General features: G+C 32.4%; 1 protein-coding gene across 1 annotated transcript in view; it reads left to right on the plus strand.

The window, feature by feature from the left end:
* LOC128172651 (neurogenic locus notch homolog protein 1-like) overlaps nucleotides 1-12,029 on the plus strand; it is a 201,606-nt gene extending 189,577 nt beyond the window's left edge. The window contains exons 9-10 of the mRNA XM_052838426.1: nucleotides 11,245-11,490; nucleotides 11,756-12,029. Of these exons, the coding sequence (XP_052694386.1) occupies nucleotides 11,245-11,490; nucleotides 11,756-11,970 (461 nt within the window). The 3' untranslated portion in view covers nucleotides 11,971-12,029. The remainder of the gene's footprint in view (nucleotides 1-11,244; nucleotides 11,491-11,755) is intronic.
* The last annotated feature ends 4,342 nt before the right edge of the window (nucleotides 12,030-16,371 follow it).

Here is a 16,371-nt window from a genome sequence, read left to right on the forward strand (position 1 = left end):
TTGTCCTATCCCTTGAAGGCAACATATTTATTATTGTTGTCTGTGATTGCTTCACTAAGTTGACTGAGGCATATGCTATACCAAAAGGGGATGAATACTTTATAATTCTTAATGCAATTTACTACTGATATTGTCTCTAATTCGCAGCTTCTGGTAGTCTTTTAAACATCATCACCAATCCTGTAAATTAAAGTGATGCAGTTTGTCTAAATGTAAAAATGGTGACTCTCGATTTAACATACTTGATTTTCCGATCGATAGCAGGTTGCGGAGAAAATCTGACGCATGTTAAGTGATAAAAGATCACTAGTCAGTTGAATGGAAAATTTAATGGCGCTTATTGTTTTCACATAATTTGCGTATAAGTAAGGTTAATTAGTCTAAAACTAGAGCACATTTTTGTGCGCAATGAATACACAATTTTTTCAATGGTTGGCACTGAACCTCTTAGGTCGCTCATCCGAATTATTTCAAACCGGGAGCTACAGACCTACAGCTAAATTGTCGTTACCTGTGCTTGTTCAGTGTTACCAAAATTTGATTTGTTTATAAAGAATCATTCGGCTTCATTTAAACAACAATTTTTTAAGGTATGACTCATCATGAAGAGAGGGAAGAAGGGGTTTTTAGGGGGTTACAGTGTAGCAGATGGCCTCTTTGGATGTGAAAACTGTTGCATTTCACACCATCTTTCGCATTCGATTGGAGTACTGACATGTGGATTAGGTCCTTTTTAAAAGTCAAATGCACCATGTGTCAACACTTATATACAATAGCAACTGGAATACGCCACGGAAAAATTTTGGATGCAAATACTAAGCTTGCCACAGGTACAATTTCTGGATTGACTGATTGAATATATGTACATGTACTGATATTATAAAAAGTTGAACAACTTCTTGTCATTAACCCTTTGACGTTCGTACCGGTCAAATATTTTTGTTTATAGTGGACAGATTTCTAAAAACAAGGTATCAATTTCATTGTGAGACTGTAAAATTTAACTATATAGAAAATATTAACTAGTACTAAAAAGGAAACGTGAAAATTAACAGTTATTTAAAATTTAAATTTTCGCGCGGTTTGGGACGAGAATAGAGAAAGCGCAATATGCGTTTCCAGCATTATTGTTGAGAATAAACAACGGGTAAAATGGATTTTGACGAGATTCTCTTCGAGGATATGAAAGACTATCTTGTTGACTAGAGGATTGTCCGATGAAGTCGAAGCAGATGACTGAGAAACTTTTGAACTATCAAATTCCTTTGCAAATTGGGTAAGTAATCTGCAGTGTGTAAACAACACACCGGAGAAAAAAAATAGCCAGCATCTTTCATAAAATGAATATATTGTTAAAAAATACCGCTTTGTACCGCTTATTTACTGAATGTATTTATTTGTAATATTAACAATGCATTGTGTGTAGGTATTTTGTGGAATAGTGTTTGTATCTGTGTATATTGTTCATTATATGACATTCTATGTTTATTGTTATTTCTTAAGGAGTCTCCTCATAGCCTTCACTCTAGCTCCCACATTGCACCAAAGATTACCACCACCGCAACAAAACAATTCCAGGATGTTAGGGTCAATGTAGAAGGTACTTCAAATTAGTTTTCTGAATAGCTTAAAGTGACTTCTAGAATAAACCTTATGTCACTTTTTTGTTAATATTCATTACGTCGAGTTGAGATATTTCATTGTCAGTCAACCAACCAAAGTCCCCAACAGGTAACGGTTCTAGCATAGCACCCCCGTAAAGATTGTTCATGTTAAAATAGCCTAAATACTCTACATGTTTAAAACTTTAATGTAAACCAAATCTCACCTTGACTTGTTTCTTTGCAAATTTACTAATAATGTTTATTTATGTATTTAGATACAGTCATCTACTATTCAGGCTCAACACCAGACTGCAGAAGGAGGCATTTCAATGATGACCATTATCTTAAGTAAATATTTGTCTATTTCTTCATTTTGTCTCTATTTACAATATTTTTAACGTTAACTTTTGTAACATTCTTGTACATCAAAATAAAAATAAATGACAAATATATACTGGATCAAGCTCAAACATCTCACTTGATTCTTTGGATTCTGAAGGTTATTTAAGACCTCATACAGACAGTTTATATGATGAAGTCCTGTAAATTCTTATTTTCAGTGATCTTTGCAGTACTAGTTATCACTTTCATTATTGCATTATGACTCATAATTTCATGGTATAAAAAGGATGCAGTGTAATGTACTAACTCCTATGTACTATCATGAACAATTTGAGTAAAAATCATTTGATGTTTGAAATAACAAGAATATGTTAATTAAAGACATCATAAAATAATGTCATGGCCTTAAATCAAATTTAATCACTGCATTATATAAAGATAACTAATCCAACAATATTTTTTAACAATGTTTTGACATTTATTTCCCGCAATTAAGTACAACTATGCATTATACATTTACTTTCAGTTGTTTCACTGTTCTTGTTGGCTATAATGATCTGTGGCTGCTTGTGTTTGGTGCTGCAATGTAGTGCGACATATCATAAGAAAAGGAGTACAAAGAGAACATATCGAAAACATTGATAGCGTTCTATCTACCCACTCTTCTGTAGATAAAGAAAGTGAAATATAGATTTTGCATTGTACGTATCAGTTGATTGTCTGCTTAGTGCTGTAGTGATGTGCTGATGCTTGTATTTAGTTGTACATGTAGTAAGAAAGTCTATAGAACTGCGAGGGGAGATCCTGTGTTTTAATAGTTTTCAATATATTTTATTTACAGTCCTGCAATCATGAAGGTTTAAAGTAATTCGAATTACTTTTACCGTACATAGATATTCTTTCGAAATGAAATAAATGACGAGGACGTCATTTCACGAAAAGGGAAAGCATGTAAAATGGTGATATTTTATAGTAATTACGTCAGTTAGTTGGGTTAAATCCTTCTCCAAGCCATGAAGACACATATGGCCGGTGCTTATCCCTTATTTATAGGGTATTTAAGTTACGGCCTGGACAAAATTTGGATGAAGAATAAGAAATCGACAAAAACAATATGTCTCTACTTTCAAAGGAGAGACATAATAAAATTAAAGCGCAAATTATTTGAAACCTTGATATAATTACTAAATAATTTACATGCATAGCAACATGTCAAAATGTAAAATAATAAAAAAAAAACCATTAAGATTTGTAGAAATCACCTGTGTGCTGAGCAATGTATCCCTTTACAAAAAGGACGTTCAGTCTTTTAACTAATCAATCTAACCACTCCTTTTTTACTGATCATAACCGAGGCTCCATCTGCACCGATGGCAATAAACTTGGAACGCCAGAGAGATCCAAATCTTTCATCCATGAGACTAGATATAGCTCTGGAAATTCCACCAGCATCTGCTTTACTGACATGTGTAAATCCAACAAAGTATGTGAAAACCTATGAAGATATTTTCCACATAATTCAAGTATATTATTTACATGACGTACCTAACAGTTCACAGATGTTTTGACGTAGACAAATGTCTGACTCCTTGGATCCATCAGATATAATGGAGAAAAATGAAAATGAAGCACTTTCTACATTTTTTCCTGCAATGCTCTACGTACATCAGCCCTATATGAAACCAACTGCTGACAATATTTATCTGTTATATAAGTATTCCCCATTTGCAGACCTTTTGCCTGATCTAACGATCAGAGTTATGTTTATCTGTTATATAAATATTCCCAATTTTCAGGCCTTTTGCCTGATCTATCGAACAAAGTGTTACATAGTCTGTGTATGGTCTACCCGATTTTGCAATGCAATGCGCATTTCTAAACAGCAATGTAAGTTTGTCAACAGTAGCCTTGTTCATCATAACAAGTGTTTTTGAGGCAGTTGACTCTGCAAGTGATTCCTTTGAGGCCTGTTCCCTTGCAAGATAACTTGTGTGTATTTCTGACGACTCGTGTTTTTTCATTACATCACTCTTAAAATTCTTGGTACCTGTCACAAATTTCCTGGTGTCGCTTTTTGATATTTCAAACTGTTGGTGCACTCATTGCACGTTATGACATCTCTATCAGGATTATACACTAACCACGGAAACGTGGACTTCCATGTTGATTGGAACGAACGGCATCTCTTCTCAGACTCGTATTTTTGTTGACCTTCCTTTTTTTGCTCGCTTGTTTTGCTTTTTCAATACGGTGGAGGTTGAACTCCTTACCAATATCGTAGCATTTTAGTTGAAAAATCAATATCCGGTTAAACCGTTTTTAAACAAGTCGTACTAAAATTATTTCGATTAATACAAGTATGAGTTGTTTAGATTTATATTCCTGTTGTCAAAACTGTAGACTGGCAATATGCCTTAACTGACATGCCTGTCTAAATGCACGAGCAATATTTTGTAGTATATTGTATAGTACAATAGAGGCAGAACCAATCTAATTACAATGTAAAGGTAATGGAAACCAATCCCGACTATGTTAGAATTGAACTTAATCAGGTATTGTTTTATCTCTTCTATTTTTGACTGGTCAATAATACGTAACAAATTTTCATAATACGAAGTATCAATGACATTTTTTTAAGATCATACATTTTTAATATTGCTTGTTTAATCATATGTCCTGAGGAATTAGAGTTTGTTAGAAAAACGGGCTCCTTATATTTAAGGGGGAATAATAAAGCATTCTTGTAAATTTACAAGATATAGAAAAATATTCTTTTAAAAAAAGCTGTAAATTGTGTGCAAGAACCTTCAAATGGTTAAGAGGCTAATTTGTTTAAATCATAGCGTTTTGGATACCCATTACAATTTTTTTTCTGCATCTTGTAAACAATGTAAGTTATTAGTAGGTAGAATGGTAATGTTTAAATTGAATGAAAGGTATATCATAGAAAAAAAGTCAAGAAACGCGATTTTGCAAAATAAATATCAGAAACGAAATTTCTCAGGGTTAAAATGCACTGATTAACCACAATCCCAGGTACGCTTAGTTACAATACCGATTTGAGACCTACATGTACTGTATAGTTCATAGCTCGCAAATTGAAGCCAGTAAATGGAGGAACAAATAAATGAAAATTCTTTCTTACTTTTGAACATTGACTTTGTGTGTTTTATCAACAACAACATAAAATTCATTGCAGGAACACCTTTAAGTAAAATTTCAGCGATTGAAATTCGTAAAATTTGTTATTAAAAAAAGAAAACCAAACCTAACAGATAGCCACGTATACATATACGGATACATTCACTGATGAGGAAGGACGATTTTTAAAATTAACTATAAACATCAATGAGACCCTCTTTTATTTTATCAATATATATGCACCAACTAAAGATCATAAAACTAAACAAAATCAGTTTCTTGATTTCATGTTGAATCATTTGTCTGAAATTTGTGATGAAAATATTTTAATAGGAGGAGACTTTAATATCACTTTAAACCCAGAATTTGACAAAAAAGGAGGTACCAGTGAACCACATTCTACTTATAGAGAAAATCTAAAAGGTTTTATGGACACGCACGATATAGTAGATATCTGGAGAAGCCAGCATCATGATGCTAAGTTATTTACCTATTTTCAAAAGAAACCGATCATTTTATCAAGAATAGATTTTTGGCTAGTTCCATCTTTCTTATCCCCTTTTATAAAAGCAGACATTAAACACTCAATTAGATCAGATCATAGTCTTATCTTATTGCAAATTAATAGTGCTTCAAATTCTAAGAGAGGGCCAGGCTTTTGGAAATTTAATGCCTCCTTACTGGAAGATAATGTTTTTGTAAATCACATGCATGAAAATATAAATACTCTAAAGCAAAAATATAAAGACATGGAAGATAAACATCTTAAATGGGATTCTATAAAATGTGAACTCCGAGGAATTGTAATTAAATACTCAAAAATAAAAGCTGGGAAAGAAAGAGAAAGGGAAAAAGAACTAAATAAAAAACTTGAATCACAAACGCAGTTGATTGTTTTACAACCCTCACCTAAAAATCTCAATCAGTACCAAGAATGGAAAAACGAATTAGAAGAGATATATAACAGTAAAACTAAAGGTATCATGTTAAGATCTCATGCAAAATGGTGCGAAGAAGGAGAAAAATCAACAAAATATTTTCTATCCCTTGAGAAAAGAAATTATAAAAATAAGCGTATAGATAAACTTGTAGTAAACAATACAATTCTGACAGATATAAAAGTTATACTAGAAGAAGAAAAAACTTATTATCAGAATTTATATAAATCATCTGAAATAAATGTAACTAAAAATGAATTAACCTTTTTCAATAATTTAAATATTCCTAGAATATCTGAACAAGAGACAAAGAAATGTGAAGGTGAAATTAAGGAATCAGAATGTCTTAAAATTCTATCCGACTTCAAACTTAATAAAACCCCAGGAACCGATGGCTTTCAGGTAGAGTTTTATAAATATTTTTGGAGTGATATCAAAGACTTATTCTTGAAAGTATAAATTTCTCCATTAAAAAAAAGTGTATGTCATATGATCAAGAGGAAGGGTGTCATCACTTTAGTACCCAAAAAGGATAAAGACAGAACTAATTTAAAAAACTGGAGGCCTATATCCCTTCTAAATTTTGACTATAAATTAGTGGCAAAGGTGCTAGCTAACAGAATCATTGACAGTTTACCAAAATTAACTGATCCTGATCAAACAGGTTATATAAAAGAAAGGTTTATTGGTGAAAATATCAGAACTATTTCAGACCTTATTGCATATACAAATTTGAAAAATATCCCAGGCTTGATTTTACTAGTAGACTTTGAAAAAGCTTTTGATACAGTTGAGTGGTATTACTTAGAAAAAGTTCTTAGTATATTTGGGTTTGGAAATAGTTTTAAGTCATGGGTCAAAATTTTATATACTGATATTTCTAGCTGTATAATTAATGATGGATACACCTCAAATTTTTTCAATTTAAGTAGAGGAGTAAGACAAGGCTGCCCTCTATCACCATACTTATTCGTATTATGTGTAGAAATTTTAGCAATAGCAATAAGACAAAATAAAAACATAAGAGGTATCAAAATAGGTGAAACTGAATTTAAAATCAGTCAACTTGCTGATGATACAACTTGTTTTCTTAGTGATGAAGAGTCAGGTTATGAAGTTCTCAACATTATGCAAAGGTTTTATAAATTATCTGGACTAAAAATAAATTTGAATAAAACAGAAGCAATCTGGATAGGATCAAAAAGAAATTATAAACCAGGCACTCTGCCAGTAAAATGGTCCAGAGGGGAATTTTTCTCCTTAGGTGTTTGGTTCAATAGTGAAAATGAAAATAACGCTGTCGACAAAATTTTAAAAACCAAATTAGAAGATTTAAAAGTAACCCTTAATCTCTGGAAAATGCGTAATCTATCACTTTTAGGGAAAATTTTAATTGTGAAAACATTAGCATTGTCAAAACTTGTATTCCTAGCCTCTGTCATTCCAATACCAGAAAACATAATTAATGTAGTACAAAAAGAAATAAATAAATTTATATGGAATTCGGAGATCCCTAAAATAAAATATACTATTAGCTGTCAAAAGTTAGCTGATGGTGGACTAAAAGCTCCAGATTTTGAAATTCAAGTTAAATCACTTCAAATAAATTGGATCAAAAGATTTTTTAGTGAGAGTGATGCAAAATGGAAAAAATAATAAATGCTTTTTTTAGTAAAATAGAAATTACTGATCTTCTTTAACAAGATGTAGCCTGCCAAGTTTTCCATCAAAGTTACCTACCTTTTATTATAATATAATTACTTCATGGAAAATATTTAGAAATTGTATGAATGAAATCAGTATAAACCCACCCATTTTTACAGAATGCTTGTGGTTTAACAATTTTATATGCATCGACAATAAATCAATCTTTTTTTCTGAATGGTATAAAAATGGTATAATGTTTTTTAAAGATATTATTAACAATGATGGTTCTTTCTTAACCTTAGATGAGTTTTACGAAAAATTTAAATTTAAACCCTCTTTTCTTCAATACAACAGTCTTCTTTCCTCTATCCCAAATAACTGGAAAAAACGTCAAAGACAAAACACATCCTCCCCATAGCGAAGGGAATATAATGCACTCCTTGTCTGTTCAAGGAAAACTTATACCATTAAGTGAATTAAAATGTAAAGATGCATATTGGATTTTAATTAACAGTTGTAAGGAAATTACTCTCTGTATTCAAAAATGGTCAGAAATATTTGAAGTAGAAATTCCAGTCTCTGATTATAAAAAGATATTTAATTTACCTTTTCAGTGTTGCACACAAACTAACGCACAATCTCTACAGCTCAAAATATTACACAGAATCATAGTACACAACAAGTCACTTTTTAATATGAAATTGATTCCAAGTCCGAACTGTAACACAGACAACTGTAATGAAATTGACACTATACATCATAGATATTTCCAATGTAAAAGCATACAAATTTTCTGGAAAGATCTAATTTATTGGTGGCAACAACATATAGAAAATGTCAATCACTTAACAATGCAAGATGTCATATTTGGTATTTACAAAGTAAAAAATGTTCCACTAAATTATTGTATTTTACTTGGAAAATGCTTTATACATCTAATTCATTCAAAATCTCCTGGCAAACAAATTGAGTTCATTGCTTTTAAAAATTTTCTAAGAAACAAACTTCATGCGAAAGAAAATTATCTTTGTTCGAAGAATCAAATGCTCATTTTTTACGAATTATGGCAGCCAATATTAGTTAACTTATAAACTGTAGTCTTTCAGTATTATATGGATTGTCTTGATTGTTTGAAGATTGCTGATCAATGCTTTCTACCATGTTAAAAACTAAGATGCATGTATATTTTAGATCCATGTTAATATTTTAGCTCCATGTCCAAAGTACTCGTATATTGATCTGTTTCCATGCTATTTATCATTTATTCTATTGGGAAACGTTTTGAATTATGTTCTAAAATATATGTACCATAATTGTTGAGCCAATAAAATATTCACTCACAAAAAAAAAAAAAAAAAAAAAAAAGATAGCCACGTATAATGTACATGTCTATGTTAACCAAAATAAATAACATGCTTTTATAATCAAACGTGACCGTCTTGTAGACTGTAAATGTACCAGAAATGAACCAGGAATGTCTGGCGTGCTCCTCAGACGATCAATGTGTGACGCTGTCCAGTAAGAAAGTCCATTGTATTCGAGGTGGGTTAAATGTTGATTATGTTATACAGACAATGTAAATCTGTTCACATAATATAAAATGAAACTAATAAAACAGTGATCCTCATTACTTAAAATAATCGATGTATTTGTTTCATTAATATGTATTTTGCTGCAACACAAAGAGTTGGCGCATGCTTATATATTATTTCAAGATCAATAAAAATAAATACCCATTAAGTTAAAAAGAAAAATGCATAAGTCTAGCTTATTACAACAACAAAAGCAATAGTCACTTAAGTACCATAGCCTATACAAATACTTGTCGAGGAGTCTCATATATGCATTAAATTAAGTTTCATATTGGAGTAGAAAAATCGTAATGTTGTAATGACGACCACCTCCCTGCTAGAAATATTATAAAAATGGACAATGAGGCCTACAATTTTAAAAAGAAGAAATTTAAATTTAAAAAAAGAAAAAAAGACAGGAATAAAGTGCATATTAAAAAGGTGCAAGACTGATGAAAATAAATTTCCCATATTTGTTAACTTTCAATAAATGTTTATGTGTATAACAGTATATGCTTTCATAGATAAATTAAAACAAGGTGGCTAAATACAACAACCTGCCATCTCCAACCCCTTGGGGAACAAACACTCTCCCTGTGGACATATAAACTAAAGAATAAGCTCTAAAATCTACCATGTGTTACTCACTTCTCCTGTTAAAACTTTTAAATATTTAACATTCATTGATTCCACATCTGGCATTTATACCAAAATCATTTTAAATGTTCTGCTTATTACTGATTGTGGTTAGCCAATTAATACTTTTGTATTAACAAGTGTATTTGTTTATTTAGAAATTACGAAGATAATTGTTAAATTTTGATCATAAACGTCCTTAATCATTATATTCAATGATAAATAACTAAATATGAACAAGCAAAGGAAGACAACTCCATTATATGGTTATAGTTATAGTTATATAACGAAAAAAATGGGTTTTTGTTCTATTTGCATCGTTCTTTAAATTCTAATACATTTTCTGCGCAGTTGAAGTTCTGCGGTATGCTATTAAAATACTGTTTTTAAAAAATGGAATGTTTGCCTTATGTTAAATACTTTAAACATTAAACTCTCAAATAACAAGATAATATGTTCCCATAATCAAAGTGTTCAGTAATAAGCCATGTACAAATGTACCTGGAATTATTGTTGAAACCACATTGTTTTACATCATGTATCTGATAAACCAATCATTTTTTTAAGTTAAAATTTTAATATTAACAAGTTGATCCTTTGCTGTTTCTCTCTCTCTCTCTCTCTCTCTCTCTCTCTCTCTCATTAACACGTTAAAATGATGAAAAAAAGATTTCGTTGCATTTTACAAACTTTAGGGGGCTCAATTTATATTATAACTGCATGTTAAATGGGATGCTTATAATATCAACAGAGAGAGAGAGAGAGGTGGATGATAGGTTTTTGAAGAGAGAAATAGAGATAGACAGAAAAGGGAGGAGGGGAAGGGAAAGCGATAATATTTGTTAGTCTATTCTACATGATATTCAAAATTACACTTTAAAAGAATAAAGTCTTTTAAAGCCGTTGATTTTTTTTAATGAACGGTCAATGTATTGTATTTCCTTTAAATAATCAATATATATCTGCATTTTTGTAATATTGTTGACAGTTACACTACTGGCTCTAAAAAGTACTGAAAGTGCCATTTTTTACTGATAATTTCTGATATTTACTGATATTGTACTGTTAGTGCTGAGAATTGCTGATATTTACTGATAATTTTACTGCTGTTACTGATAATTGCTGTTGGTTCTGATATTTACTGATATTTACTGATGCTTTTGCTGTGAGCTCTGATAATTACTGATATTTACTGAGATTTACTGTTGGTACTGAAAATTGCTGATAATTACTGAGAATTACAGGCAGGGGATTTTTAAGAGATTAATTCTAATTACTGTAACATGCAAATTATATTTATTTAAAATTATCGGTAAACAAATACCGGGCATTTTTAAAAAAGAAATATGTAAGATCTAACTAAAGTTTTTTCCAACCTTGCGTTCCATAAGCCTGCAACACAATCATCAACGTTTACATGGCCAGAAGCTGGACTGAACTACTCTGCCAATCTGGCAGTTGATGGAAACAACGTTACAGACTTTGTCGTAGACTTGTGCACCAGCACAGCGAGTGGAGACACAACACCGTGGTGGTTGGTGGATCTGCAGGCTGTGTACTCCATCAGATCTCTCAGAATATTCAATAGAGGAATGGACGAGTGGGGACAAGGTAAGGGTAAACAGAAACATTGTGAAACGAACTATCTGTATAGTCTACAAAGTAACGTCATTGTAAAACGACGTAAATTAGTGGAGAATAGCTTTGATTACATCCGTGAAAATAAAACGGGGAATACCCTTTTATCTTTTACGTTTTTATTTTTAGCAAGGAGATAAAAAGACGAAAAAATAAAAGAAAAAAATAAACTCCATGCAGGTTTTCGAATTATTAGTAAACAGTTTCACATTAATATATGTTTTGGTTTTTTACTTAGATGTTTCAGACCGGCTTCGGGATGTCACCGTCACTGTAGGGCTGACAGAGTCAGATGTCAACACTCCCTGTGGTTTCTTTGCTGGTCCCGGTACTCTGTCACAGTTGGTCGTCATCGACTGTCCGACATTACCACAGGGGAGATTCGTAAAGATCTCCATAATCACCGAGTATCTCACTCTTTGTGAAGTTGAAGTGTTTGGATACTCTGTCTAATTATTATAACTGATGTCTTAACAAAACGATTCTCTTTCCGACCAAATAATTATGTATATGTTGAGGTAAGATTTTCAATAGCTGAATGTTCAGTTTTACATCTGTAATAAAACATTCTATTTAATGATTGCTTTAATTGTTTTTATTTATAAAACTGCAAGCAGTTTATATACAAATGAAAAGCGTTTTTATAAACTATTTTATCACGTGTAGAGTATACCATCCGTGTGATAAGCCTTTGCTTTTCAAACGAATGATGTTTTATCAAATACTTCCGGTCCGACATAGCATAGTTGCAGGTCTTCAGCTCCCGGTCTAAAATAAATTAAGATGGACGACCAGGGAGCTACAGTGCCAACCATTGAAAAAATTGTATATTTATTGCCCACAAAATTCTGCAATAGTTTTGGACTGATTACTCTAATTTATATGCAACTTCTGTGAAAACAACTAATGTCATTCAATTGTGCATGCAATTTACTTCTGATATCGTCTCCTTACTTGCCTCAGACTTTCTTCGGAGTACGCTATACCGACCTCGGAAAATTAAGAAAGTTAAATTTTCAGCAAGATCGAGAGTCACCATTGTTACATGTAAACAAACTGCACCACTTCTCTTTACGGGGCCGGTAATGGTGCTTTAAAGAAGACGATATCAGTAGAAAATTGCATGACGAATTTAATGGTACTAATTGTGTTCACAGAATCATTATAATACTAGCGCACGTTTACGTTCGCAATAAGTATACAGTTTTCAGTCGGTGGCACTGTAGTTCCCAGGTTGTCCATCCGATTTTTTTTCTGACCGGAAGTTTCAGACCTGCAGCAAGACACAGCCCCTCCCATCAACGCTTCAGTGACCTATTTTCGAAGATTTGCTAGTACTTTCAACATAAATATATCGACTCCCAAAGACTGATATAAAATGGATTTTATCAAAGATTAAAGTTACAAATATGAAGGAAAACGTATAACTCTGTAGTTTATTAAATTGCAAATTACATTAGCTATCAAAGAGTTCATCCTGACAACGCAATTAAAACAGAACGCTTTTGTTATGTTTATAAATAACAACGTTCCGAAATAATGTTTCTTAAGACTTTTATTCCACCACAAGTATCTCAATGTTTTCAACTTCGAATCATTAGGCTAGTGTTTGTTTTAAAAAACATCAACCGTTCAAGTCAATTCAAACTACCTTGAATTCGCAATTTCGTGTATGTCAACAACTTAGTTATTCTAGTATTCTGATCAATATTTCCATTAAATGAAATAATTAAGCTCTAAGAAAAAATGAGAGTTAAAAAAAAATATTTTTAAGTTAATTTCACTGAAATTTTACATAAAAACAATTAGATTAACTCCGAAATAATAACTAATTTGTATTGCACGATGTCACTATTCTGCCTCAAGCAGACAGATAGCTTATCAATGACTTATTCCTGAATTCGGTAAAAAGCTACAATAAAACAAAATGATAATAAATACATAATCAACTCAAATATGACACCAAATTACACATTTCCTCAATTTCCTTTACGCTGAACACTGCTCGTAAATATGCACTTGCGCCGTATTTCTCTCTTACCACCGTTATTCCTACAACCCCTTTATAAGCTGCAGACCTCTTCGCAGTTTAAACTATTTCGCTGTAGAGGGCCCACCTGTGTGGACATACATTTTGCCTAGCCTTGTTTCTCGATTGCAATAAAAATATAAAGCTTTACGCACTTTTTTCATGCCAAGAGAATACTATCACCAAATAAACTGGTCCAAATATAATAACAAACTGAATATGCAAATAAAACTAGAGACGAGCTCGTTGCAAGCAACGATTAGGTTTTCCGTCGTAGCTGCGTCATATTTGTGACGTATTACAAAAAATTGATAGCTGACCATAGTACAATATTAGATGTGTAAACACTGAGAAACAAAGTATTATATTTCTGTGACCGCGTAGATTTTACGGTGATAGAGAATTCGTCTGGATCTGCATCGGTCGTGTGCAGTACGAACCGGGTGAGGGAATGTTGGCGTAAAGTGTATAAGGTAAAAGGTTGGGGCGCGCTGTGGACCGTAAGCTAAAACGAAGGGTAGGTTTGCCGTATTCCCGAAGGTCCATCAGTATACAGTTCCAGAGAAATAAACAGGCAATTGATGCAGGATTCCACATTATTGGACGAGACTCAACGATGGCAACATTATAACAATTTAACAGACAGACATGTTACAAACAAGTCGGATATGGCCAGAAGTGGCCTCCGGACTCAGGACTCTGGGAGAGTCGGACGTGGCCGGGGCTGGCCGTCGTATTCCAGACTGCGCATTGACAATTGTACATAACTATTTATAAAAATCTTAACAATGAGTATAAATTGACAGGTAATGATATAAGTAAGCTGAGTGAAAGGTTCACAGATATAAAATAATTAAATAAACTCAATGAGTCTTTGATGTCCAAGAAATGAAAATCTGATTATTGCACAATGTTGTTTTAAGAGATTAACAGTCCTTGAGACATGACACTCTGTCTCTTTGAAATCACATATAAAGTCTGAAAAGTGTCAATCACTAAATAAAAAAGTAACTATATAAGAAATAAACTGTGAGAAAAAATTACGAAACAGATGTTGAATTTTACAAGTAAAGTAAAAAAAAATTATAATTGAACAGTGCATTTTGCACGATGATACTACATGTTTATAGCAAATACAGATCTTAACACGTTGTCTCTAGTTTGATTCGCCGCATTTTATTCACAGAGTGGGACTGTGGTTATGCCCGGTACGAAGGTAAAAAGACCATTGGCAAACGTTTTACACGCATTTTTATCGAACGCAAGCGCCAATGAATCTCTTAGTATATATGCGGAGATCCTGGAAATTTTACAAGGGATTTTGAAGAATAATTTTGTATTCCGAGGAGGGGGAATAGGGGCGGATCCGAAAATTTTTCCGGGGTGGGGGTTGAAAAGTCAGACGGTTATTTGAGTTTGCCAAGGGATGTCCGAGGCATATTTGGTAAGTTTATAATGTACACGTAATTGACAGAAATTTCGCTGGGGGGGGGGGGGGGGTGTTCTGGAACCCTTCCCCTTCTAGATCCGCGCACGGAGAAGACCGATGCCGGTAATTTTACTGTAATTTTAACCATTTTTATTTAATTATTCATGTTCATAATTATCAAAAACCAATATTACCTTTCAAAGCAGTTAAAACTTAAAACTTAAGATACGAACTATTTAGTCTCGGTGAGTATTGCGTCCGCGTACGAAAATAATGGCAATTTTCAAGAAATTCGGATGGACAATCTGTGTCCTAGGTCGTCCATCCGATTCTTTTTCTGACTAAAAGCTACAAACCTGCAGTTAGAGATTGTCAAACTCTTATTGATTATGTCAATTTGTTTGTCTCAAAGAATCATTTTTTAAATATATTAAGTTTTACCTAAAAAAAAATAGAAATCGGGCACAATTGTCAATGTTAGCATTTTACAATTTTATGGTCTAATAATATTTCAAGAAACAACTCTTCATTGCTTTATCCGAAATATTGCATGAAAAAAATTTACATCGCATTTTTTAAATTACAAAAGGATATTCAAAATGAACCGATTAACCGATAACAAACAGGCATAAAGACAGACTGAGAACCAATTTCTTCTCTTTTTTTTTTTTTTACATCAAAAGAAATTCAAAAATAAATCAAAATACATTTTTTCTCTGTATGCGTTAATGAAAATGTAGATCAGCAAGGGGTTCTTTTTCGTGCAAGCACCCACTTAACAAATTGTTACACGGGTCTACAACGATGACAAATATCGAAAAGGCAATATTGTGGGTGAAGGATGAATGTGTAGTTTGTTTTTTTAAGTTTATTTTTGATACATGTAATTATATTTATCTAGATCGGTTATGTTTGTTAATTTGTTTTGTTTATTAAAGAGGGGAATAAAGAAATGAGTAATTTCCAAGCACGTAGCATCGTTTTTGAAAGTGTCTGTGTGTCTGGGGGGGGGGGCAAACTCTTCCAACAAATCTTGACAAGCAAAAAAATAAAAAAAAAATTTCCAAAATTGTCAAAATTTCACTCATAATTTCATGATTTTCGTACCATTTTTTTTTACATGCTACCAAAATGGGGAGGGGGGGGGGAACTCCATGATAATTCAGAAACCAATTTTAACAACTTATTGTATTGTAAACTTAACCTTTTTTCGTCATTATTACTCCTACTGTACATGTGATCCTTGACTGTGTTTGTGTACATTTGTATAAACTGATTTTGAACCTTAAATACCAATGAACTGGTCTTGAGTGAATAAAAGAATTGAAAATCTTAGGCCATTCTTTTTTTCCATTTTAAATGCTGAATAGGAAATACCAAGTTAAAAATCTTAAGC

This window comes from Crassostrea angulata, chromosome 2 (assembly GCF_025612915.1).
Source record: "Crassostrea angulata isolate pt1a10 chromosome 2, ASM2561291v2, whole genome shotgun sequence".
Lineage (NCBI taxonomy): Eukaryota > Metazoa > Mollusca > Bivalvia > Ostreida > Ostreidae > Magallana > Magallana angulata.